At 44.3% G+C, this 26,288-nt stretch overlaps 1 protein-coding gene across 1 annotated transcript in view; it reads right to left on the bottom strand.

Annotated features, from left to right (window-relative positions):
* Window positions 1-12,462, bottom strand: part of efnb1 (ephrin-B1) — a 60,199-nt gene extending 47,737 nt beyond the window's left edge. Inside the window, exon 1 of the mRNA XM_055016692.1 lies at window positions 11,398-12,462. Coding sequence (XP_054872667.1) covers window positions 11,398-11,513 — 116 coding nt within the window. The 5' untranslated portion in view covers window positions 11,514-12,462. The remainder of the gene's footprint in view (window positions 1-11,397) is intronic.
* Window positions 12,463-26,288: the final 13,826 nt, after the last annotated feature.

Genomic DNA, 26,288 nt, shown 5'->3' on the forward strand with positions numbered 1-26,288 from the left:
ACACATCATTAGGCTCATTAACAGTGAATGTAAAAGGGGAGGACGGCCTAACTGGTGTAGCGGGAGTCTGTGTCTCCTCTGATAACACTCGCCTTTAACAAGCAGAGCGCGGGCAAGATGCAGGCTGTCGGTATTAAAATGAAATGTGTGTGTGTGTGTGATGCGTGTGCTAATAAATAGCTTGTTTGACATGATGCTATTCTCATTCGCGCAGTTTGCTCTGTGATAACCGGGCGGATTGTGGCCTCGTAAAGACGCTCCATGTGTTGTTTTAGGAAGCCATTAGAAACTGGGCCGTCTCCATTACAAGGGCTATCTGATCATTATTACTGCCATCTGCAACACACACTCAAACCTTAATCTGCACAAGCCAACCACAGCTGACTCCTGAGCGCACACACTTCCATACTACCTTCCGCTGTGTTACATGTGTGTGTGTGTGTGTACATCCAAACGTGACACAGCAGCTGTTCCCTCATCACATTGCGGCTTTCGGTTCAACACGTTTTTAGTCCAACCTACTTAAGCGGCACAGAGAGGAGAGCACCGCAATCCAGTTGAAGCCACCGACTTGCAAGTCTCTCCGCGACAAGGCTGAACCCCGACACCCGTGCAATGCAATCGCAATCTCCCAGCCAGAACCGCTCGCACCCTTCAAAGGCTCATCACAGGACGCACATCTAATGCAGAGAGATGGCCGGTTAAAGCCTCAGCTAGGCATACCGCTTTGAAGCGACTGCTCCAGCCCCTCCAATAGGAGCCAAATCATTTCCCTTCCATTGTGTGAGAGGTGCACCGGGCGCTCTATTTGGTGGCCACATGTGGGGCACCTTCAAGGATCACGCCACTCTATTCCAGAGCAGGGCCACTACAGGAAATGAGAATCGCCTGGATGCACAGGGGCTTCTCGACAATAAATATATTCATGCATTCATGTATATTTCAAATAAGAATTTGACTCAGCGCGCATAATGCACATGCGAAGGTTCCGACTTCGAAATTCTTGACATGCGTGAGGTGCTACAATCAGGAGTGTATAAATAAATCAGAAAATGCAGCAAACAGAGCTACTAAAAGCAGCAACACAGGCCTGGGCCCGGGCGTGAAGAAAAAGGACTCACAGAGGTTTGTCTGCAAAGAAAAGCTTTCATCTCACAGAGAGACAGCAGAGGAGAAGAGAGGAGTGATGTGGTGGAGGTTTGGGCTGTCATGTTTCACTGTGGGGGGGACTTGAGAGACAGATGAGGAGAGTAGCTAAAAGTAGTCAAAGTTTTCAGTGCCGGGGGTAAAAATGAGACAGCAGAATGTGGAAAGAGCCCCACACGTCAAGTTTAGCAAGCTAAAATGGCAGCGTCAAATATTATGACACCAGATAATCGGAGAAGTAACGTGTGGAAGCATTTTTGGAAAAATAATCACTGGATGAAGTTAAAGGTTCTGTTCCCCACCTTGGATAAACTCAACTGCTTTACAGTAACGTTACACAGCATGTAATTATAGAGCCTTAGGAAGTAAAAACCACCCGGGTAACACATGAAATCATGGCAGCGCTGTCTGTCTTATTCTCCACATAGTTCATAAAGCGAGCCGAGAGGTTTAGAATATTGTGTTTGCTTTAGCAGACCTTCACTCCTATTTCCAATATCGGAGAGATGAGAGGCTTCCATGGCCGAGCACATCATGGGGGAGAATAAACACACACCTAATGGGAAACATGTGTGTGGGAGATGAAACGGCCTCCCTCATATGAATGGGATGAAATATAGACCTGGGTCCTGCCGAGTTCCAATCACGGCCGTAAGAACTCGGCGTGGAGGGGAAACGGCAGACCCCCGACAGGCTCCACGCACACACAAGCTGCCAATATGGCCTTTCTGGAGCGGATTCATGTGGAGGCCAGAGTCTGACAGTGACATCTCCATTCACTCTCAAATTCTTTTTCTCTTCCCAACATGCATGGACACACACACACACACACACACACACACACACACACACTGACACATGCACACACACAGGGCCAGAGGCCATGGGAGGAGGAGCAGCACCAGGGCATAAAAAAGCCTTTCTCCCTGCCGTGGGTCTCTGTGGGGTTTAGCATGGCATTATGGGAAGATTAGACTTTAGAGTGCTTTACTATCTGATGTCATTGTTGGTTTTACGTTGTCTGGTTGGCTTGTGAAGCTCGGACCTGATGGCAGGCACATTTCTGTCCAAACAAAATGCTCAGGGTTGCAGTTGTGATTGATTGCAGGTTCCTATTGTATCTGTCTGGTATGGCTCTATTGGAAGAAGAATTAGCCAGACAAAAACTCATGGAAAACGCTCCACATTTGACTCCATCAATCAAGTCAGCAATCAAAATAATTCAATTAAGAGACTTAAATCCCGCTGGCTTACGACTCCCTGCTCCAATAGCCCAGAGACAAACTCAATTTACTGACAATCCATACATGATAGCATTAACTCCACTTTAAGGCTCAAATCTTTTTCCATTACTTACATTTTCTAAATATCAAGGGAAATTCAAAGGAAATAGCTCAGTTATACTGTTTACTTAGGGAGAGGACAACTTGGAAAAAATTAAATAAACAAGAGCAACTTCAAATGCATAATGAAATTGCAGACAGGCGGTCCAGACAACTAAACTAATTTGCAAGTTGTTTAGAGGAAGGACGTCTTTGCAAAACAAGAAACTTTACAAATGTTGTTTTTATAGCTCTGGTAAATGGCTGTGCATCAGAGATGCAGGACTGGGGACAGACTGGGAGAAGGAGGTTGCTGAATATGTGTGTAATTGTCTTTTTCCCCCCGTTTCCGAGGTGTGAAAGGGAATGCAGGGTTGCACTGGGGTGTCCCAGGGAGAGGCGATTGAAGCGTCAGTCACAGCTGCCACACAGAGCCCCGGCGCGCACCAAATCCCAGGCCCGGCCTTTGCGAGCGGAGGGGCCGGGGCCGGGCCTGGGAGCAGCAGGAGTCCCATAGGCCTTTTCTTCCAGCTCCTCTCACCAGCACAAGGGGGACCAGGATCACGCTGGGAGTTTGCTTAGAAAAGGCTGAGCCAAGGCTTGGCAGAATGGGTTAACGGAGGCACGCTCACACACAAACGCAAATGCTTTTTGGGGCTGTCTGTCTTGCCTGTGGGCATGGTGGGAAAAAACACTGAAGCTGGAGAGTAAAAAAAATAAAAAATTAAGATAAATCGAACTTCCAGTTAACATCTGCAAATTTGGAACACAAAATTGCACAGGCACACACAGGGAGAAAGAGGGAGAGATAGTGAGGAAGAAAAGGGACTGCTCAAACTAGATTACTGGAGAAATGAGTGGTTTTTGCTCCATGCCTGGGGAGCCTAATAGTGGCAAAGTCCTGAGGATTATACACTGTGCCATTTCCATGCTCCCCCTAATAGTCTCCATGTCCTGCCTCTGTATGCCATAGATGGATTATGATGCTTTATAATTAACGTGGGGGGAGGGGGGGCTGTTACAGACCGCCCATCTGCCACGCTGACACACTTACGGGGGGTATCCCTTGGGAAAAAGAGGACTGCTACTACACTATTCCATTACTTTATCATTCTATCATTCTATTATCCTACCACTCGATTCAATTACCCTGTCACTCCATTAGTGTACTCATAACAGTGAACAAAGAGCTCCATGATGATCATTAATGATATGTTCAGAGTTGGTCGGCTACGGTCATGCTTCATCCAGTCTCCCCTTGTAAAAATATGATCTGTGACAAAAGTAAAGCTCACTTTAGTTCCACTCGAGAGAATCCACAGGTAAATGGAAAAGTTCAACAACCGGAAATGTATATTATATTATATTATATTATATTATATTACATTACATTACATTACATTACATTACATTACATTACATTACATTATATTATATTATATTATTATTGTCGAGTATTATAAGACTATTTTTGGAACTCGAAATAATATTTTTGGGGGGAACATAAAAGTTTCTGTGACACTAAAATCTCATTTGTTACACATTTTCAACCATGAAAATTTCCAAATAATTTGTAGATGTAGTTGCAAACTCCAGAAAAACTTTTTAATTACTACCAAAGCTAGTAAACAAACTTCTGTATTATGCTGTTTTTGGTCTAACAGATTTCTATGAAGTTTTTCATCCTGTTGAAAGTTCCAGAAAAGTTCATAAAATTGCTAGTAAAGCTAATAAATATACTTTGAGGGTTTTTTTTTTTTTTTAAAAAGGTAATTATATATTTATTGTAATTTTATAAATGCAGTCAAAAGTTTAAAAACAGCCAAAAAAAGTTATTAAAAGTACTACTAAGGTTAAAAGTGGCCCTTGAGAAGTTCTTAAAAAATGTACTATTATTACACCTATTGTACTTTTGTAGTTAAAAAGCTCCTAAAAATAGGGTCAGTTACTAAACACATTAAATGAACCTTGAATTCATATTTTTTTCACTTAACACACTTTTGCTGAAAGCTCCAGACAAAGTAGGTCAGCTACTATAAAATACAATAAGTGAACTTTGAGTTAATAGATTTTTTAAATCTAATATACTTTTAGTACTTTTATAGTTGAAAGCTTCAAGAAAAAAACAGGGTCAGTTACTACTAAATACATTAAGTGGACCTTGAGTTAACTCTTTTTTAAAAATCTAATATATTTTTGCAGTCAAAAGCTCCCGACAAACTTGTGTCAGTTGCTACTAAATAGAATAAGTGAACCTCGAGTTAAGTGTTTATTTTTTGCATTTTTCTAGCTGAGGCTGAAACTTACGGAAAAAGTTTGGAAAACTACAAATAAAGTTGAACTTCAGTTGAGATATATTTTATAAAATCTGTTTTTTGTCTTGCTTTAAAAAAAAAATTGCACTAGACAGTTAAATAAATTACGATGCGAGCCTATGTGCTTCCATCATAATTTATATTCCCACCGCAATGTTTTCACCAATTTTATTTGTTCATAAACATGCACTTCCTGCCCTATCCCACACATTTTTGTCATTATTTGTTGGGAACCGTCATCCCCTTTTTCCACAAAGCCCTGGCACACTAAATTCAAACCTTCCCACAAAAGTCTTTGGAGTGCCACAAACTGGGGGAAACAGATCCCTGGTTGCCTGTATGCCGGTGACAACTCCTGACGTCTTAAAGAAACGCGTAGTGCAGCTGGCTGTTAAGGCTGCCTGCCCGCTGTTTGGGATTGGCATCTGATGAGGCCTGCCTCCTCAGCACAGAGGAGCTCCATGAGAAAGAGTTAAGTCTATGAGGTCAGTCCGGAGGAGGAGGTTACGAGTTCCCCGAGTCGGAGCCGCAGGGGTAATGGTTTTAGAGATGGCTGTCACACAGATCCGTTCCACTGTCCAATACCGCCGCTGATCTCCACCAATCCTAGTCTACTTGCTTTTCAATTGCTCAACTTCTCTCTCGCTGTCCTCCTTTCTTCTTTTCTCCCTCTCTTTCTCCCCTGCACTGACACATGGAAGTAATCTAGGAGTTCTATGCCGGACTGAAAGGATGTGCGGTTGAGCCCAGGGCTGAGTTTCAACGCTCTACATTAGCTTCCTTTCCTCCTCTGTTTAATCCCCTTATTTTCAACTTCTCTTATGTAAAAGAACTAAGATGGCAAACAAAAGGCAGACTTTGCCCATTCAACTTTTTTCTCCACTTCCTGTAACACACAGCATCCTTCCATTTTTCTCCCCCCCCTCTCCGTTGATTCAGCTAAAGCAGAGGCGAGGCGACGCGTAGAAATCTTAAGGGAAGCTTTCCAGCGCCTGTGCCTCTGCTTGGCAGGCCTGGAGCTGACGGGAACTTCCTGGTTGCTGCCAGCCAGGCCTCCGTCTAATGAAGCCGGGTCGCTAACTGCCTGTAAGGCAGCCACTGTTCAGCCACTCCACATTCGTCCACCGCTCGGCCCTCAACACTTTCACAGGGGCACACTGGCACGCTCCTAACACTTCCTTAATGCTCCGCTGTGGCTGGACAAAGAACAATGGCACACCGACATGCACTCTCCAGCGCTCATTCACTTCCATAAGCTTAAACTTGTCCCTTTCATACGAGCCTCAGTGTCCATTGATTGTTGTATGAACACAGAAAACCGAGGGAAAGTAAACGAAATTCATATTGAGCTGCAATTTATTTTATATATACTGTAATTAGATTTACTGCACCGGATGATGACTAAATAGGCGATAATTTGTGTTTTGTTTTGACCCATTTAGATAAATTAATGTGGTTGCGCTGCCAAGGAATTTTTATTGCATAATGCACTTTGCACTATTTGTCATAGTTTATTTTGACTCTCAACAGAAGTGTCCACACCTTTATGTGGGAATCTAGAGGAGCAGTTCTAAACTTTGCTTCTCGAATTAAAACACATACAAAGTGCCTGTTTTAGGGTAGCAGCAACTGATCATCTGTCTTTTTTTCCATTATGTCAACAATTTAGGCTATAAAATGTCATAAAGTCATGAAAAATCTTCAAACTTGCTAGTTTTGTCCAACAAGAACTCGAAAATTTAAAGACACATTATATAAATTATATTAAATGGACACAAGCAGCAAACCCTCACATAAACGTTTTGTTTGATCAAGAGATTACTCAGTTGTAGGGATCAAGAAAATGACAATATGCTCTTTTGTAAGAACATAAATCTCTGTTAACCATAAGAGATTTTTCTAAGCTGTTTACACAATGTTATGTATTGTCTACAATGTCTGCGGTAGCATCAGGTTAAACAGGATTCTTGCATTAGGGTGAGGAAACACCTTAATCTGCAACTCCCTGCATAAGCCCCTCAAAAAAACTCAAGCAGGGTGTTCCTGTCTAGAGACTGTAGTCACAAATAGCTTGTTGTAATGTCACATGTTGATTGCTTAGGATTAAAATGTTTTTTTTCTGTCAATTAGCAATTAGCAAGGAGCGGCTGATTGTTTCCAATCACTTTTGCTTTGTTTTTGTGCAGCTAATTGACTAATCCTTCCAGCCCTGCAGTCCATTCTCTCAAGTGATTCATTGCATTCAGCTGTTGTTCCTGTAATATGTCTTGAAAGAAAAAAAAAAGCAACTGTAACTGCTGGGTCACGAGGACCAGTTTGGGACTCATACATGCATGAAAAAGATCCCGAAAAATTAGTTGCAAATGCTGCTTTCTTGGAAAGAAAGGCTCTGTTTCATGTGCACCACTGCTTCAAAATAAAGAAACAAATGCATCAATAACACAGAAAAAAAACAGAATGATCAGCTTTCAGTGATGTGGCAGCCAAACCACCAGCGGATAAAATGAGTCCATCTGGAAAACTATGATGAAAAAGCCGCATTTTTTCCCCCCTGAAATAACCTAAAGCCCCGCAACCCCTTTCGGAGCCCAGGTGCCTCACGGAGATAACCAAATGAAGAATCTGTCGTTACACACCACTGAAACAACAGTCATGTCGACACAGAAGTGCACACACATAAAAGCAAATGCAGCTGTCCTTATAGCGAGACACAGGGTGCCCTTACAGCACCGTGGGCCAGTTGCTTTCCAGAAGTATTTCTTATTGGTTGGCCCTCTCCCGGTCTCTCTGAGTGGGGCTCAGGCTCTAAGTCCTCTCTGTGAGTAATGAGATCTCTATCAGAGGGAAACACGATCAGAGTCTAAAGGGTGGAGAAAGGGGGGACCGTGGGAGGCAAAGAGAGAGAAGGTGAGTATGGCGAAAAAAGGGGTAAAGGGGGCAAGCAGCAGGGCGTGAGGCAGGAAAGAAACAAAAACAGGCCTATGACCCTCTCAGCGGCGACCAGAGGAGGAGATCGCGGGCCGGACTCTCAACCAAATCCTGTTTCTCGTCTCGTTCCTGAAGTTTGGTCTCGTTCAACAGGTTGCGGCAGTTTCAAGGTTTTGCAGTTGCTGTTTGTTTTTTTAACCTCCTACTGAAATCCTTGTTACATTTAAATGTCAGCACGGAGCGGAATGGTGGAGGAGTCAAAGGTTTCTCAGCGTTCGAGAACAAAATGTTTGCTTTGATAACAGCAGTTTCTCAAAGCAAAGATAAAGAAGGAGCTGGTTTTTCTTTCCTTATTACCTCAAACAAAAAGGGTTTTCCCCTAAATTACCTGACTGGAGGAGGGGATGAACTAAACGTGACACCAAGACTAGCAGAAGCCAAATGAAATGCTGTTGCTTTTAATTAACAACTCGCCAACTTGCTGTGTCATCATCTGAAAGTACAAAGCGCTTTAAGAAAAATGACACAACATTGTTTCGCTGTTTTGGAAAAACTAAACATGTTTACAAAATATCACAGTGGTAATCAAGATGGGCTTAATGTTGAACCCACTGAACCGTCAAAACCGCACAAGCACGATATAAACCGAGCCAGTCAACTGTAAAACTGTGAGCCAGACAGTTGAGGTCAACGGACGGCAAAATAAGCTGAGTAGGTAAAGAGCCACAGAAACAGAGGCTTAGGCTGACTTTTATCAGCACAAACGCCTCTCTTTCTTTCTTTCTCCATTTCTGCGTTCTTTTGTGGGCTTCAAAACCGACACAGGGGCCAAAAAATGTCTACAAACTGTTTCCAAGCCTCACCGAAAACGCGAGGAGTTCAAAATCAGTGCAGCAGACTCTGGGGCCGCCTGTGGCTGTTTCCTCGCTGTGTGTTTTCAGAGGTGTGCAAGTGTGTTTTCCATCTCTCCCTCTCTCCCATCATCTTGTTTGTCTCCTGAGCGGGTTTGCAAACAGGCCGTGTTAGCTACAGGTCATGAGGTAAATATTAGCCGAGGAGGGTTAGAGGACGTGCAGGAGCCACTCATAGCAACCTTGTCAGATTATCATTAAATTGGCATCACTGCGGCATTCCTGAGCAGTCGGTGTGTATATATGGAGCTCGCCTGTGCGTTGCTACGGCGGCCTCGGCCAAACCGATGGGACGTGATCAGTCATAACAAAGTGACATTTTCTGGCGTAATCCCACTCAGCTAAATGAGAACTAATCCGATTTGCTCTGATCAAATGTTAGACGGTTCCATACCGGCAGGGAACGTTGACACATCCAGCCTCCTTCTGCTCTGCTGCTCCTCCACCACCAGCACCACCACCACCCTTTCACTCCTCCACTCTCAAATTAAATATCAAAAAAGGTCCGATACATCCCGCAGCACAACTAAAAGTCAAAGATGTTCCTCCTTATTATTTTTCTTTGGAGACAGCACTACGGCGATGATGTATGTTGCCTGTTCAAGCACGCTGGGAGGAAATCAATTAAGCAAACCCCAGTTATTGATAATGCAGGAGCGGGAGTGATGGCATCCTCACATGAAAATCCATAACAGCAGGAACGAAATAAAGGGACACACACACATAATGAAAAAGAAGAAAAAAAAACAACACACACCACAGTGGCCCAAACCTGCTGGTTTCCTACACTTTGTCTCATAACTCATAGCCTGTAGGGAGGCGCTCGTATTGTTATATTTTGTGTGTATGTGGTACAGTGTGCAAGCAGAGGGCCAGATTAATTTATTAGCTGAGGCAGCAGAGCTCCCCAAAGCCGGAATAGGAAGTAAGACATCGTAAATCTAGATAAGTCACCAGATAGTGTACTGTACATTTCTATAGGCTTCTCTCTGTGTTATCACTACAGAGCAATATGGGCCAAGACACAGAGATGGAGTTTATAACAACAAACAGTGAAGACGGATGCTGATTGCTGTGCAAGTATTTCTTTTTTTTATTACCTATCAGGCAATGCTGCTGACTGATACATTTCAGAAGAAAAACAGGTTTGTCTTTTGTTATTGTAAAGTCTGCATGCGGCAAGATAATTGTCTTTTGTTTTCTAAGCACCGAGCAGCGGGATAATTAGCTTGAGAGAACACTTTGCGGAGTGCATTATTGTTCCACTGTGAACTTTATGAAATATTCAGCCAAGACGGGGGATTTTTACAAGGAGCTGAGCGGAGAAACAGATGGGGGAGCGATCTTCCAAAAAAAAATGCCTAAAAAACCAGCGTGGTAACCTTCTAAAGACATTCCCTCCAGGTGACATCATCAATCAATAAATGTCTCCCTCACATGCTTTTCTTTTTTCATTTGTCTACCCATAGTTGAAGATGTGGGTTTTTGCGCGTGTGTAATGTATGTGTATGTGTGATGACGCTCATTGTTCCACCACCTCTACAGCTATAGTCAAATAAAAGCTGATGGGCCGTAGTCTTACCATTAGGATCAGGCCACACACACACACACACACACACACACACTCCGATGAACATGGCAGCAATATTCACACTCACTGACTGCACAACGAGCTCCTATGACATCTGACATTTGGGGGATAAATCACGGATTCACTTGAATGAGTAAGTTCTAGTTATAAGCTTGTCGAGCTTCTCTCCATTTCTCCTCGGTGCTGTGAGCTTAAATGAAGGTCAGCTCCAACCATACAGATTCTTTTTTTCTTTTCTCTCTCCTCTCTCTTTTTTTTCTAAAAAGTTTATTTCCCCCCTTATGAAAGCTTTCCAACATCATGTAAATGTGGGAGTCAAGTCTAAGTGGGTGATAATTGTTACCAGAGTGTAATTTATTATCAGTAGTCTGGGCTCACTCTGCTTGTTTTGATGGGAAAATTATGAATCTTTTAGGAGAGAGAAGGGAGAGAACACTGTCTGGCTTCAGCTGCTTTATTTTTGGAGAAACCTGCCTTTTGGTTCCATGTGAAGAAATTAATCTGGGCCTCAGCCAGGACAATTAGGAAAATTAAATTCTTTTCAAGCATTTTTTGCCCCTCTGATATCTGAAACCATCTTATCAAGCAGTTTGGTGGGGAAACTTGGGAAGGAGTGCGGCCTTCTTGTGCCTCCTGTAGCCCACGTTCTGGGCTCCAGGGCGGCCTGAGAGGAGAAATGTCCCATGGCACACCTTGGCATGATTCACCTGACTTTTTTTTCACTTTCATTCTCTACTGAGTTTATTACCACAATTGCATTAAATTGCAGGGAATGAGTGGTTGAACTCTGACATAGCCGTGATTGAGGTGTCCAGGCAGACTTTGCCACCAGTTTGACAATAAAAGGTGCATGTAATATTGTCATAAATTGTTATAATTAACCATCTATTATTGTGATTTGCCTGCTGAATATTGTATGAGCTCTGTACTTACTTCTTTGGTTTGGGGGGAAATTCCCCACAGAGAATAAATCAACACCAAACTGCGGCGCAGGAGTGACAATTAAAACTAAATAAATTAAGTTCTTTTTCCACATAATTGCTATATTTACCAGCACATATAACCCACAGCTTTGCGCACAATTGCAACTTTTTTTCTCTAAATTTTCCCAAGCTAGTCCCCCCTCCATTACGCACACACCCAACGAGGTTGGCATGCTTGTACAAACGAAATAGGAGACTTACTTGGGATTCTGAGAGCTCCAAATTATAGTCTCCAGCGATTTTGCGGAAGGTAACGCCGACCTGCACATTAAAATAAAGATCCAGAGGTAATACTTCCAACAACCGAGTCCCGCCATTCTGGTAAAAATGAATCAAGACAGTGAGCAGAGCGAACGGACAGCGCGCCTGGCAGCCTTTTATCTGCGGTTGGCCCGGTGGGAAGGTGTGCTACGATCAGTCGGGAGCATGTGAGGTCGATATCAGATACATGTCCTTCTGTCCGACTTCTTTAAAATCTGCTCCAGACCCCGTGTCCTTGACTGAACTGTCCGCAGAACGAGCGATGAAGCCCCTCTTGAGGGAGAAAAAAAAAGAAAAAGAGCCCCGAGTGTCCTGGTTGACCTGTGGCTGAGACACACACAAAAAGGGGAGAAAATCGAGCCCTTTTTCACTCTGTGGATAAAACTCAACGATCTGATCAGATAAGAGGGTGCAGATCTAAAGCACAGTTGTTTTGTAGATTTGGAGATCCGGCGATGCGGCTGTCTGTGGGTGAAGCGCAGCGCCGCGTCTTTTGTCAAAGCTCCCCTGATGGTGTCTGTACCTGTCGCTGGATATAGTCTACAGATGACCACATTCATCCATCAGTCACAACTCCGCAGCACGCCAGGAATCCCGAGGTCCACTTCATTCCAGTGTTATCTTTCACTCCTCCTCCTCCTCCCCTCTGCTATTCTTCTTCACGAGAAAGGAATTGAGTTTCTATTGTAAATATCCCTCCCGGCTCTCTCTCTGTGTTGCGCTCAGGCACTGTAGTCCAACTCGGACATGCTGCTGCTTGGTCAGTGCGTAAAAAAACAGAAGAAAAAACAAGAAGCCCTTGCACGTCTCCTCTTGTCTTTGTTGCAGGTCGGACGCACAAAAGTAGACTTGACCTGCTCACCAGCACCTCAAGGTCTGGACTCTAAATCAGCTCAGCGGCATTTCTTCCACGCCGGCTCGTGTTTTCCAAAACGTTCTCGCAACACTCTCTCGCGCTCCCGGTCGGTCTGCGCGTTGTGTGCGGCGTCGGCTCCGAGCTCAACTGTAACCCGAGCCGAGCGGAGCGCAGAGAGCGGTGGGGGACGGCCCACGGAGCCGGCCGCGGCCAATCACAGCGCTCCGGCCGAACTTTCAAGCAGGAAGCGAAGGCATTTATGGGGACGTGGAGGGGGTGGGTGGCCGGGGTGGTGGGGAGGAGGAGAGGGGATGGGAGGGGTGGTGGTGCTGTTATTGGGTTGACCCCCTCATCTCCACCTCCCCACCACCACCGCCACCGCCACCACTTCGTGCCTGAGCCATCGACCCAAATTGAAATGGACTTAGGAGTTATTCGTCATAGTGAAAGCTTTTGGTGAGGAAAAAAAAAACGTGCGCGTAAAAGTGCTTACAGGAGCGAAACTTTGGCCCCTTTAAGTCCGCTTGTCCCTGTAGATCCCCAACTAATTACTCGTGCCATTGCATTCCTGCAATATTAGCCCATCAAAAAACCTTCTCATAATTATCACCATATTGTATTTGTAATATTATCTCCGCCAGCAGGCTGTAATTTTGCGTGTCGTGCTATTATTACAGCTAAACCTTTCGAAATGTTTGTTTATGTTCTATAAAAATCTCTACAATTTACTGTATAGGGTTACAGTAGCTGTTATTTTGGTGCCTTCTTCTTTTTTTTCCTCCCTGAAGGGAATGATGATTAATGGTCTGTTTGGATCTCTTTCTAGTTGTCCCCTTTTGGGATAATGAACTGCATGAGAACTTAGTCTCCAGTGTCAATGCACAATAGACGGTCGGTAGCCTATAGTCATTGGGCCATTCATTCATTGAGGAAGAAATGCTTGACACATAATTGATCATGTCCATGTCTGTGCCCCCTTTGTGCTTATGCATGTGTGTGTGTGGGTGAAAGAGAGAGAAAAGAGAGTTTCTCCTAATTTTGTTGCCTTTTTCAATCAATGCTGCCCCCTAATGGTTGTGATGAAATCGATTCCAGGACTGCAGGAGGGGGAATTCAGCATAATTGAAAAGGAAAGAAAACAGACATTTAAAGACACGTCTTAATGGGTTCTGAAATTATTTTTTATTACATCCTGTTGTGCACTGGCAGCCCATAAATCTTTGTGAGACAGCTCGCTCTGCGCAAGCTTCAAATGATTACACACGCTGATTGTCTGAGTGTATTTATATTTGTGTCTCTCGTGTGATAACAGGGGCCACAGGAGTGCATCCTCGGGAGCCTGGCGACAGACCCCATGACTGTTGGCATAGTAACAGCAAACACCAGTTGCTCCACAGAGCTGGCATCTGATGGCCGGGGATACCTGATACTTGAACGGCCAATGAGGCGGTCACAGACGGATACCTGATCCGCTGCGAGCCAATGAGACGCCGCCTGTGCGAAACTTTGACGGCTGCCACAGCTGCGGCCGAAGCTGAGTGACCAATAGAAGCATGGCCGCTGGAGGACAACGGTGGACATACCAAGCTGTTGTTGTAAGAGTGCGATTAAACCACAGTCTGGGATCAGCGGAATCAAAAACACTTGAGTGGCCAAGTGCAATATTATAGAGAGATTTGCCTTGGGAACCATAAAAAAATAATCTTTTACACACAGTATACAGCAGTGCACGTGGCACAAGAACAAAAACATCATCATTTTCAGCACAGGAGGATTATGGAGGGATATGTAGCAGATGATGGACTGTCCACATTACTTTACGTAAATACGAAAGCTTAATGCAACGTGAGACACTACACAGCACATGTAAGGACAAAGAAGAGTATTAAGCAAAGGTTTCATGTTCACACCATGAAGTAATGTGTGATTTTTATCCCCCTCTTTCAGGCCGCTTCCTATGAAATCGTGGCGTTTTAAAGGAATGAGGTCATCGTGTTAATGTGTATAGGTGGCTGTGATTAGAGCTTCTATAAATAGCCTGAATGTACTTTGATACCATGGAAGCTCATACAGATGCTTCGAAATGGAGACGGGCTGCACCGAAAGATAATTTTCATGATTGATAGTCGCTTTGTGATCAAATAATTATTCATGTGGTCTCTAAATATGTATATGTCAGAAAATGACAAGCACCATTACACAGAATGGTATCCCAGCAGCCCAACAAGACGTCTTCTAACATGCCAAGTGCAAACATAGTGAAAATGCTGATATGCAGATGCTAGTCAGGTATCGTGTTCACCATCTTAGGTTTAGGGTGGCAAAGTGCAGCAGAGGCTGGTTGGAATATCAGCACTGTAGCAGTTACTTAGTCATGTTTTAAAGAACTGACTTAACAGAAAATCTGTTAGTTTTAGTGGACATGTCGAGATCATCAAGTTTTTACCATACGGAGGCAAAATCTAGGGCTGAAAATTGCAGCTAACACCAAAACCTGTAGTTCTTTGAATGGCCACTTGAGGCTGACCCCCAAAACAAGTCAATCCCTTTAGAACCTCATGTAAAAACACGCAACTTTACAGCAAACATAAACATGTTTACAACTGGGTACAAAAAGCAATTTTGGTCTTTTGAGCTAATTTTCTTATTCAAGAGAACTGTTCAAGAAGTGAACATTTTTATAACTCTCCTGTTTAAACGGTATTAAGATTTAAAGTTATGTATGATTAAAGGTGTGTTGTCATTGAGTGACAGGCAGGTGCTGTCTCAAGAAAGTCTGTGGCCCACAGATGTTTGTACAGCCTGCCTCAGCTATCATCATGCTTTACTTCTGCTCATTTTTTGATTAGCTGAAAGTTAGATGGAGTCAGGTAATGCTGAGGTGGCACCAGAAACATACTGGTGACATCAGGGAGGGTTTATTCATCTTTATATACACTTTATATATAGTCTATGACCCCAAGGAGGCCATGAAAGTACCAGATTTCATGGCAATCCATTTAACAAGTTGTAGAAATATTTAGCTTGAAACCACAAATGTCAACATTATGGCAGTGTTAGAGGATGTCAAGAGGGTCCATCCTCTGGGCACCATGAGCATGTATATCGGATTTTTTGGCAGACCGTTCAAAAGGTGTCAAGACATTTCTAAAAGTCAGAAATGTCAAACTGCCAGTGGCACTTAAGAAAACATGAGATGATCAACATTTGGGTTTTGTCCTCTGGGGACCATGAAGGTCTGTTCTTAGTAGCAATCCATCCACTAGTTAGGCAAAGTGACATAGCTATTCCTAGATTCAGAAGCTCCCCTTGCTAAAAATACTTAACAGTGATATAAACACAGAGGCAGGAAATCCTCTTCTTTCTGAGGCCAAAACAGAGACTATTTTGCACTTTGGCAAGATACATGAGTGAAACAAATCCTCAGTCATCACAATGATTACAGATTAATTCATTGTTTAATCATTTGTTACACGTCCTGAATGGAGAATAGTGAGACATTTGCTGCAGCTCTTGTTTTCTTCTCTCTGAAAATTCAAGATGAACCCTGCTGCAGAGGACACAGCTCCTTCCCAATCTGATATTTACACTTAGCAAACACTGAAACCATGACATCATCGTTCCGGGATGAAGCTGCTGCGGGCCTGCAGTCAGTCCAGCAACCTCACAGTGAAAATAAATCACAGTTAAAGTGCCTTCCTCTTGCTTTTAATCTGCCCTTAATGAAGTCTGGGACATTTCCCTCTGGGGTGGCTGCATGACACAGCTGTGATCTACGGGCCAGGCTGGAGACCAGAGGGCTGTGGCCTTGGTGGAGCTGTGGGAGATGTGGCTTCAGCCACGGCTATGGATCCAGGTATGAGCGGAGGCCCTTTGGCATGCACGGGGTCAAGTGGTTAACCCTCGTTATCTGGGGGAGGACGGGGAACATGTGACTGGGACGTTCCAGCTGTAATCAATATCAAACAGCCATTAACCACTGAGACAACACATCCTCACAAACGCAGACGCACTTAGCAGCACATGTTTCCCGTCCGTCTCACGCACAGCAAAACCTTCGCTGGAGGAAACACAAGGGGCACAAATGCAAACAACATGGATTCACTCCAAACACGGAGCCAGTCGAAACAGTGGGAAAACTCTGTTAATGTAAACGGACTATTTTTGGAGGCTGACACTTGAAAGTTGTTGTGTGAGCTATTCATGCTGCTTTGATTTAACTGTAACAGCAGCGAAGCTAAACACAACAGCTGGGGCATCCGCAGACTTACATTTCCTGTTTGTGGTACGCTTGATTGCTGTCCAGACGTCTTCCTCCTCTCTTATTCCCATTCTGCTGCTTCCCTCTACCTCCTCTCCTTTACTCATCTTGGGCCTCAGTCATCATGACTGACAGGAAAGCGCTGATTACAGACAAATAACAATCTGCACTAAACATGTCCTCCTCAATTTAACAACCCAGCAGGAGACGTAAGCAAAACCTCTTCTTCTCTTCTCTTCTCTTCTCTTCTCTTCTCTTCTCTTCTCTTCTCTTCTCTTCTCTTCTCTTCTCTTCTCTTCTCTTCTCTTCTCTTCTCTTCTCTTCTCTTCTCTTCGCTTTTCTCTTTTTCTCATATCAGTAATTAAGTTTGATAACAAGCCAAGACAACAGACATTCCATGTAACCGTCTTTGTCTACATATAAACACCATGGAATCTAGATAACAATCCTGATTAGTGGCTGGTTGTGATCCTCCTATCTTAACTCACTGCAGTTCCCTACATTATACCTTTTTAGCCTCGCAGATGAGATTAGAATTTGAAAAGAGAAATCATTCTTTGATGCTTAATATCAAAGCACTAGACATTTCCCAGTGAAAAAAAAAATGTGGAAAGTTAGGACACACACACACACACACACACACACACACACACACACACACACACACACACACACACACGTTATTAACTCACTGTGATTATTTGTTAGCGTAAACTGCATTTTGTAGGCCCATGGCCCAGAGGATTTAGAGAAGAGCTAAACTGATGGAGAGAATATGCCAAATGCTGGCCTGGGGGGGTGTTCTGTCTATTCTAATAGAATTACAAGCATCTGATAGATGAGCCTTTTCTCCAAGGCTACTTGTCTGTCAAACATTAGGTCACACTCAGCTTCCAGACTCGGGAAGGGGTGGTGGGGAGAGAGAAGAAGGGGATAGAAGGGGGCTCAAGGCACAGAGAAGAAAACGTCTGGAGAGGTGCCTCACTCCCTGCCAAGAAAAGGAGGGCAACAAAAGTGAAAAAGGGTTAGGGGAGAGAGAGAGGAATGGGAGAAAAAGAGAGGGTGGGATCTGGTGAAAGAGAGCGAAATGAGTGAGGGTGGGGGTTAAAGAAAGAGAAGAGAGTGAGAAGGGTACAAAAGGGTGCATTCGAATCCACTCTAATTAAGGCCTGCGTGATGGACAGGACCTGCGGACGTGCCTTCTTTTCTTTTTGAGAGTGTGAGTGTGTGTGAGAGGACGGTGTGACGGTGGGAGGGGCCCGGGCCCCTAGTAGAGATGTCTACTGCCAGCAGTCTGAATGGGACAAAGACCTGAATAGAAACTTCAAAGCGACCTCTGTGAGCTCACCCCCCTCTTCTTCACAGTCCCTTGGCTGTGTGATGGTCAACAAGCTCCTGTTCAAGTGTGTGTGTGCGTGCGTGTGTGTGTGTGTGTGTGTGTGTGTGTGTGTGTGTGTGTGTGTGTGTGTGTGTGGGCACGGCATGTGTGATTCTGTTTTCCAGTCTGTTATTTTCTGACTGCTACATGCATTTCTTGGCAGCTACGCGTGCAGTGTGGATTTCAAAGTGTGTCTTTCTAGCCGTGCGTGCTTTTTTTGTCTTATGCGAGGATGTGTGTGTGTGTTTGCTTTAAAGAGCAGACTGCAGGATGCAGATATAATTGGAGCAGAGGATCTGACTCATTGCTCTCCCCCTCTGAACTGAGCGCTGGCTCTCTCTGGCGGGATTGGAATTGAAACAAGTAGCCCACAGAGCTGACGTGCTGAAGAAATTATTGTTGCTAAATGATACAGAGGGATTTAGCGTCTAATTTGATCCCAATGTCCTTACTGATTTTGGCCTGTGTTATGATCTTGTGGTGTGCGTCATCTAATTCTATTTGGCTCCAGCTCAAGGCTTCTAATGATCTTCCACTTATCACCCCTCTCTCTACAGTAGATAGTCCTCAAAGTGTCTCTCCCAGCAGAGCTAACAGCCTCACGACTCCGCTGACTGCCACAGAGAGTTGGAATCTTTCTGGGCCCCTGAGAAAAACAGGAAGACCTCGGGTGAGGGCCAGGGCAGGCAGAAAGATAAGATTTGTGTGTGTGCGAGTGCTTTGGCATGCATGTGATCTTGTGTGTGTGCTGTCACAAAGGTATCTGTCCTGTCTGAACCCTCTTGCACCAGTCAAGAGTCAGGTCAGGCTCTAAAGCCCCCGGGATCAACATGTCATTGTTGCTGCCGGGTGTCACTGACATGTCCTCGGTGACGTCATCACCAGGGGACGCTGAACACATCTCTCCTCAGTGCTCAGCTGAAGAGCCATTAGAATCCACCTCTAATCAGAGTACACACTAAAGTAGCCACAACAACCTCATTAGTGCCTTTTATCTCTATGCAGGTGCAGTCTAGGTGTGATTGCATATGCTGCTGCAATGTTGATCAAATATTTACAGTGCCCATAAAAACTACTCACATCCTTTTCCCTGTTTTTTTTTTTTTTAAATCACTTTTCAGCATTGAATCACCATCAGTTTAACTTGTCTTTTTTGGCAAAAATTTACAAAAAAGACTTTTAGATCAAAGTAAAAACAGACTTCTAAAAAGTAATGTTAACTGATTACAAATACAAAATGTAAAACAAGTGATTGCCTTTACATTCACCCCCTTTAATGTGACTCAGCTAATTCAACACAGGTGCAGTCAATTGGTGCTAGAAGTTATATAATTAGCGAAGTGGAGATCATCTGAGTGCAGTGAATGTGTCTCAAGTGATTGTTGTATGAAGACACCTGTATGTAGGAAGTCCTGGTCACTGGTGAGTCAGTACTGCTGAAGGCTCATGTGGCCTCTGTTGCTCAGTCGTGTCAATTTGCCCTGTACAACATCAGGAAGACCAGACCCTTCCTGTCTGAACATGCAGCACAGCTCCTAGTACAGGCTCTCATAATATCACCCATCGACTACCGCAACTCCTTACTGGCAGGCCTCACCACATGCACAGTCAAACCTCTGCAGATGACCCAGAATGCAGCAGCATGCCTTGTTTTCAACCAGCCAAAAACAGCACGTCACCCCGCTGTTCAGATCACTTCACTGGCTTCCAGTTGCTGCCCACATTAAATTAAAAATGCTGACACTTAACGCATACAAAACTACAATGAAAACAGCCCACATCTACCTGAACTCTCTCATTCAGTTCTACTCTCCCTCCTGCTCACTACGCTCAGCCAACAAAAGGCTCCTGATACAACCGTCACAACAGGGCTGGTCCATAGCTAGACTCTTCTCCTCTGTGGTGGAACGAGTTACCAAACTCTGTTCGATCTGCAGAGTCTCTCTCAGTCTTTAAGAAAAGACTAAAAACCCAGCCCAGCTCTTTACTGAGCACCTTTGCACTTGACAGACTGCAAAAAACTCTGTCTGTAGACACCACAGTCCTATTATCACACTTGAACTTGTTTTACGGCACTTATCCAGGTTGTTTCCTACTGACTAGGTCCTTTCTTGTGTTACATCTACTTTCAGATATATGCCGTTTTGGATAAAAGCGTCTGCTAAATGAAACTGTAAAATTGTAGAATAATGACGCCATGATGACAAAAGAACACTCCAAGCAACTTTGTGAAAAGGTTATTTAAAAGTAAGTGAGGGAATGGATACAAGAACATTTCAAAGTCACTGAATATCCTGTGGAGTACAGTTAAATTCACCTCGAAGAAATGGGAGGAATATGACACATGCATAAATGTGCCTAGAGCAGGCCATCCTCAAAACCTGAGTGACTGCGCAAGAAAAAAGATGAGTGAGGGAGGCCACCATGACACACATGACTGCTATGGAGGAGGCACAAGCTGCAGTGACTAAGATGGGAGAGACTGCGCATACAACAGCTGTTTCCCATTGTTCACTAGTTAAAACTTTGCGGGAGAGTGGCAAAGAGAAAGCCACTGTTTAAAATGCTCACATTAAATCCCAACTAGAGTTCACCAGAAGGCATGTGAGAGGCTGAAGTCAACCGTAAGAAGGTTCTTTCATCTGATGGGACCAAAATTTGGCTGTTTGACTAGATGCTATGTTTGTTGGACACCAAAGACTGCACATCATTCCAAGCACATCATCCCCACCATAAAGCACGGTGGTGGCAGCATCATGATGTGAGGATACGTCTCAGCAGCAGGCAGTGGAAGGCTTGTAAAGGCAGAGGATATAATGAAGGCAGTAAAAGTATAGGGAAATCCTGGAAAAACAGCTTGATACAGTCTGCAAAAGATCTGCCACTTGGGAGAAGATTTGTTTTCTAACAAGACAATAACCTAAAGCATGCAGCCAAAGCTACACAGACATAGTTTAAAGACAACAAGGCGAGTGCTGTAGAGTGGCTGAGTCAGAGCCCAGACTCCAATCCCATGGAGAATTTGGGGTTGGACTTGAAAAAGGCTGTTCACTTACAATCCCTGTGAAACCTAACAGTGTTGCAAAGAAAAATGAGGTCAAATTGCACTGTCCAGACATGCAGGATTATTGACACTTACCCACAAAGGCTCAGTGCTGTATCTGCGGCCAAAGGCTGGTCTACTACACACTGACTTATAGAGGTGAATACTTAAGCGGTCACTTGTTTTATATATTTACTCCGGCAAGGAATGCGGCAAAGTTATGTGACGATAGACGTATGTTTGTCTGTTTGTCTCACTGTTAGCAACATTACTCAAAAACGGACTAACTGATTTGTATGAAATTTTCAGGGAAGGTCAGAAATGACACGAGAACCAAGTGATTAGATTTTGGCAGTGATGCAGCTTATAGTCTGGATTCCCGGATTTGTTAAAGATTTCTGTATCATTGCCAGATAGTGGCATGGCAACAAGTGAACACTACATCAGCTGCTTGCTGACGATCATATTCATCACTGTGGACTTACCGGGACTTATCCGTCGGAAATCAAACAATAACTGAGCAGCCTTGGCGGAGTACTGCGCTGATGAGTGCTTTTCTTGTTAATGAATTGACGTTATCTGTTTTGATTTTGATGTTAAAAAAACCTTTTATTTGTAAATTCTTGTCAAAAAGCCAGATTAAATTTCAAGAGGGGTGAATAACTTTAATAAGCACTGTTTATGTGAAGAGTTAATGCAGTAACACTGCATGCAGGTCACGTAATGTGGTTAGAGAAACATCTACTGATTGTGGCATCACAACAGTTGTCGTCATCTTTTTCTGAGAAAATACACTTTTATTGAACCATAGAAACCACACCGAGATAACCTTATCTGCAGATAGAATGTTATCTGTCATCCTGATTATGTCATATGTTTTCAGCGGAGCGTGATTCTGAGGAGCTATAAATAAAGAGGCCATAAAATCCTGCAGGAGGTCTATAGTGAGTAACACACTCATACACATAGTGCTGTAATTTTGACATGCCTTGAAAACAAAGATGCAAGAATAATCACAGCTAATGTACACACAGATACGTGCACATGTCCGCCTTCACGCTTCCAACAAAAAGGCAGCATCACACACTTGCACGCACTGTTGCACAAACACACCTTTGGCAAACAAAGATATACACTGAAAAAAAACCACTTTAAACCCAGGGAGACAAACTCCTAAATCTGAGGATGTCCTTGTTAGTGAGCAGCTGAGGGTACATGAGTGCTCTCAGCCGCATCATCAAAGCCTCAGCAATTACTCCCATGCTCCCTCACTCTGGCATAAATCTGCTCTTATCCCGGCTCGCTGCAGGATCAGGGAATATCAGCTCCAGCATCTGCTCCATCTACTAACCCAGCCACTAAAAGCACAACAAAGTGGCTCTGCAGGCATAAATAAAGGAAGGAGGGGCATCGGAAGAAGCACAGGGGTACACATAGAAAGAAACCGAGAATGAAAGATAGGCAGAGGGAGGCGCAGGGGTGTGTGTGTTCCTGCTCATCTTATTTGCCTCGAGCATTTGCGGGATTATTCACACTGCTGTCTGTCAATCAGCCTGTCAAAAAAAAACTTTATTCCAATGGGTTTCCAAGTGGCTCAGCAGAAATTCTTCTAAGGAAATTAAGATGTAACAGAAAGAGGAAAGGTCAACAGCATGGGTCAGAGTCAAAGGTCAAAGTTGGGGCTTTGTGTACAAGGGCAAATATGAAGTTAAGACGACATGTCATATTTACTGGAAGGGTTAAGATAATCACTGACTCACTCACTGTTTGTCTCATTAAGTTAAGATCAAGGCAATTTTCTACAATATTAACCCAGTTTGCTCATAAAAGTGAGCAGACTCCTGGTCTGTAACGGACAGCAAAGTTGCTTACACCTGGCTGAAGCAACAGCAAGGACAGCACTCCAAACTATTTTTAGGAGGATGTTTATTTTGCTCACGTTCCGACCGGAGCAACATCTTTCATTCTGACCTCTTTATTGCAGCTGTGACCCTGACCTCCCTCCTCTGCCTCCTCCACCCGTTCTGTCTCCTGTACCTCCTTGTCCTCTCTGTGTTTCCTCCTTTCTCCCTGTGCCGTCCACTCCCATGTTGCTCTGGGTCACTCACTCCTTGCTCTCTGTCGGTGCGAACGGCAGAGCTAGCTGGTATGCAATGCGTCTACTGTAGAGATCTACAAATTTAGTACCGCTCAAGGCTGTTCTGTGAACTGCAAGGCCACAGTCTGCCGGCGGAGAGTCAGTAATAGAGACGAAATGTTACAAGTAAATGTTATGAGGAAATACCGCAGCTCCAGGTGCTGGCAGGGGGTCAGGGGTGAGAGGTGACCGGTCACACACCGAGCCTCGGGGCTCCCTGACCCCTGACCCCACGAGGCTGATGAATAGTGTGCTAATGAGGACCAGCTCTCTCTTACTGTGTCTGCACTCTCTCTTCTTGTCTTTGACTACCTCTAATTCCCCCCTCCACCTCTCCCCCTCCGTCCCCCTCTCTCCTGAGAAGTGGTGTGCGGCAGCAGAGTACTAATACGTATACCTGCTGAACCTTTAAAGAACCTCACCATCTGTCGTCTTCCTTGGATTTATAATTATCATCATATCACATTCAAACTAGGCACTGTCGCACTCTTACATAACCTAACCCCTATCTACCAGTGCATGCAATACTTAAGAATAGATTGAATAAATTATTATTGGGTGAGGTGTTAAATCTTGGCCAGCAATAGAAGTGCTCTCTTTCTAATGAGGCTCCCCTACCTCATCTCTGGCTCGTACCTGCACGGAAGCGAGAAAGCTAATAACAGGCACATGCATGAGCCGCCCACCCGCATGTACGCATGCAGACGCTTCCAATACACCCCCCACGTATGTGCACAAATGCACACAGTGCGGACGTGGACACACATTCAACGCGCACAGAGCCGCACCCCAGGCCATTTGCACAGTCGTATCATAAAGCCAATTAAAGAGATGAGTCTTATTAGCAGAGGTGTCCTGGCCCTCATTCATCACTGGGGTTTCCTGGCAGGGGCTGGTGACATGCAGAGCTCTCCGTCATCTTTATGAGACCTGTCTCATCACGCCCTTATAAGACACTCATCCAAACTTTACTGAGACTCATGATTTAGCAGCGCTGGCTTGGCCCAGAAATCCGTTCAGTCATCCGTAGGTCACCTTTGAATGAGCTTCATGGGATTTGAAAGTGGAAATGTAGGAATGCAGGGCTGTGTGTGCAGCATTGCTGCCTCAGTAGCAGCTTGCATGTTTTTAGAATTTCCCTCTAATTGAAAAGCCATAATCGTGTTTCCCCTTCCTGCAGGGAAAACCATTATTATCCTCGCTGCAGAGCTCAGGCACCACTGGGACCGAGTGAAAGCCGCTCCACAACAATGATGTGAGGTGAGGAGAGAAGGTGTAGAGAATCAGATTCCAGGGGTAACCCAGGGTAAATATCATTCTGCTCCCAGCTGAAAACTGTCTTGTTTTCTTGCTTCACGGGGTCGAATGCCCTGTTCAGACCGCTGGACCACCTGCAGCTCTGTTGATGACAGATTCCCTCCACACTCCGGACCATCAGTGCCAAAGGGAGACTAATCCTCCTGCTTCTATCCTCTAAGTACAATAGCCCTGTCACTCGTTCACTCATTCAGCATACCTTTAGCCGCTCTGCCTCTGTGTCAATACGAAGAAAACCGACATAGGCAGACAGTAGGGGTTCCCACGGCACTCTATTCATAGCTTTCCACTGGAATCTCTGACCTGTTCTGGCCTGTCTCATGAAACCTGCTCCTCATAATGAAGGGCATTGATCCTTTTTCTCATTTCACATTCACCTTGACATCTTTGTTACGGCACACAGAGCGTCTCCTCTTAATCCAGCAGAGATTCTTTCCATTTATTCGGTTACCAGATATTTTATTGGCTTCGGAGTGCATTGTTGGAATGATATGACTCAGAAATGTGAAGAATGAAGTGCGCCATGAAGCACAAGAGGATGAGCCCGGACATTTGAGTGTTGTTGGCCTGGAGTCCGTGTGCCTAATCTGAGGCAGGTCCTGGTAAATGATTTTCCAGGGTCAGCTGCTTTCCTCTGCCCTTACAAGCTGAGGAGATTACCACCAATGCTCTCATTAATGATTTATCCGTGGCATTAAAATTCTGTGGGTTTATCTTCTTGCAGTGTACTGGAAAAGTAGTCTCATCCTGCATGCACAACAGCTCTTCTGAGAATTGTAATCAATTATAGGAAAAAGCTGCAATTAATGTAGAGCAAACATGTTTTAAATGGCCCTGAAATGCTATTTAGATCCTGCTAGATGAGCTTCCCCTGTGCAACTGGCATGCATGTGTGAATCCCAGTCCTCCTTGACCCTGTGAGGTTTCAACACCAGCTAAACTGATAGAGTCCGCTGAGGCCTTCGGGTTATCGGAAGTAAATACGGGCTGGAAGCACTACAGAGACTGTGGCTCAGATTTAAACTGAGCAGCCCTGACCTCAGCAGCACAACTTAACCTAAGTCAGCCCAAGCAGATGCACTGCTGTGGGAACAAGCTGCAGAAAGAAAAGTAGAGGGAAAATAATTATTTTGGCACTGAAGCGTGAGATGTGGAAAAAACCTTCTTGAAACTGGTTCGATGACAGCTATACAGTAATCTAACATTTCTCTTTGGTTTTCTTTCTGTGTGAGCACAGCTAACAGCATGTTTCAAAAAGGGCTGACAGCACAGAAGACAATCAAACGAGGCTGCCGAGGGAAGTGCTTTTCTACACATTATTCCGATAGCTGGCGAGCAGACTGACGTAGCAATAGATGAGCCTCTTCATGTATTACAAGCTGGACATGAAGGGAGCTCTCTGCCAGGTCCTATTCTAGCGCGCCTGCATTGATCTGAGCTCCTCTTTATTTATCATGCACTTAACACAGAAGTCTGTGTTGCTTTCATCCTTTCTTCTGCTGCCTCGTGTCCTCACTTTTATCATTACAACAACTGTGGTGCTCTTTGTCTCCACACAAGACATTACTCTTGCTAAAATGGACCCTTTTGATAGGCAACACAAATGGAAAAGCTGTCACATACAGAAGGATATGTACATTGAGACAGAGTGCTGGAAAATTCATATTCATAGCCTTTTCAGCAAAGTGAAAAAGATACATATATTATAAAGTGACACCTTATACACAGAAAACAAAATGCTACTGTGAGGAGACTAGATGTGTGGTTGGGACTACACTGCCCCCATGTGCCTTGAAAGTGAAAAACAATCATGTGTGACCCTGAACTACAATTAAGCTT

The sequence above is a fragment of the Amphiprion ocellaris genome, chromosome 13, assembly GCF_022539595.1.
Source record: "Amphiprion ocellaris isolate individual 3 ecotype Okinawa chromosome 13, ASM2253959v1, whole genome shotgun sequence".
In the NCBI taxonomy this organism is placed as follows: Eukaryota; Metazoa; Chordata; class Actinopteri; family Pomacentridae; genus Amphiprion; species Amphiprion ocellaris.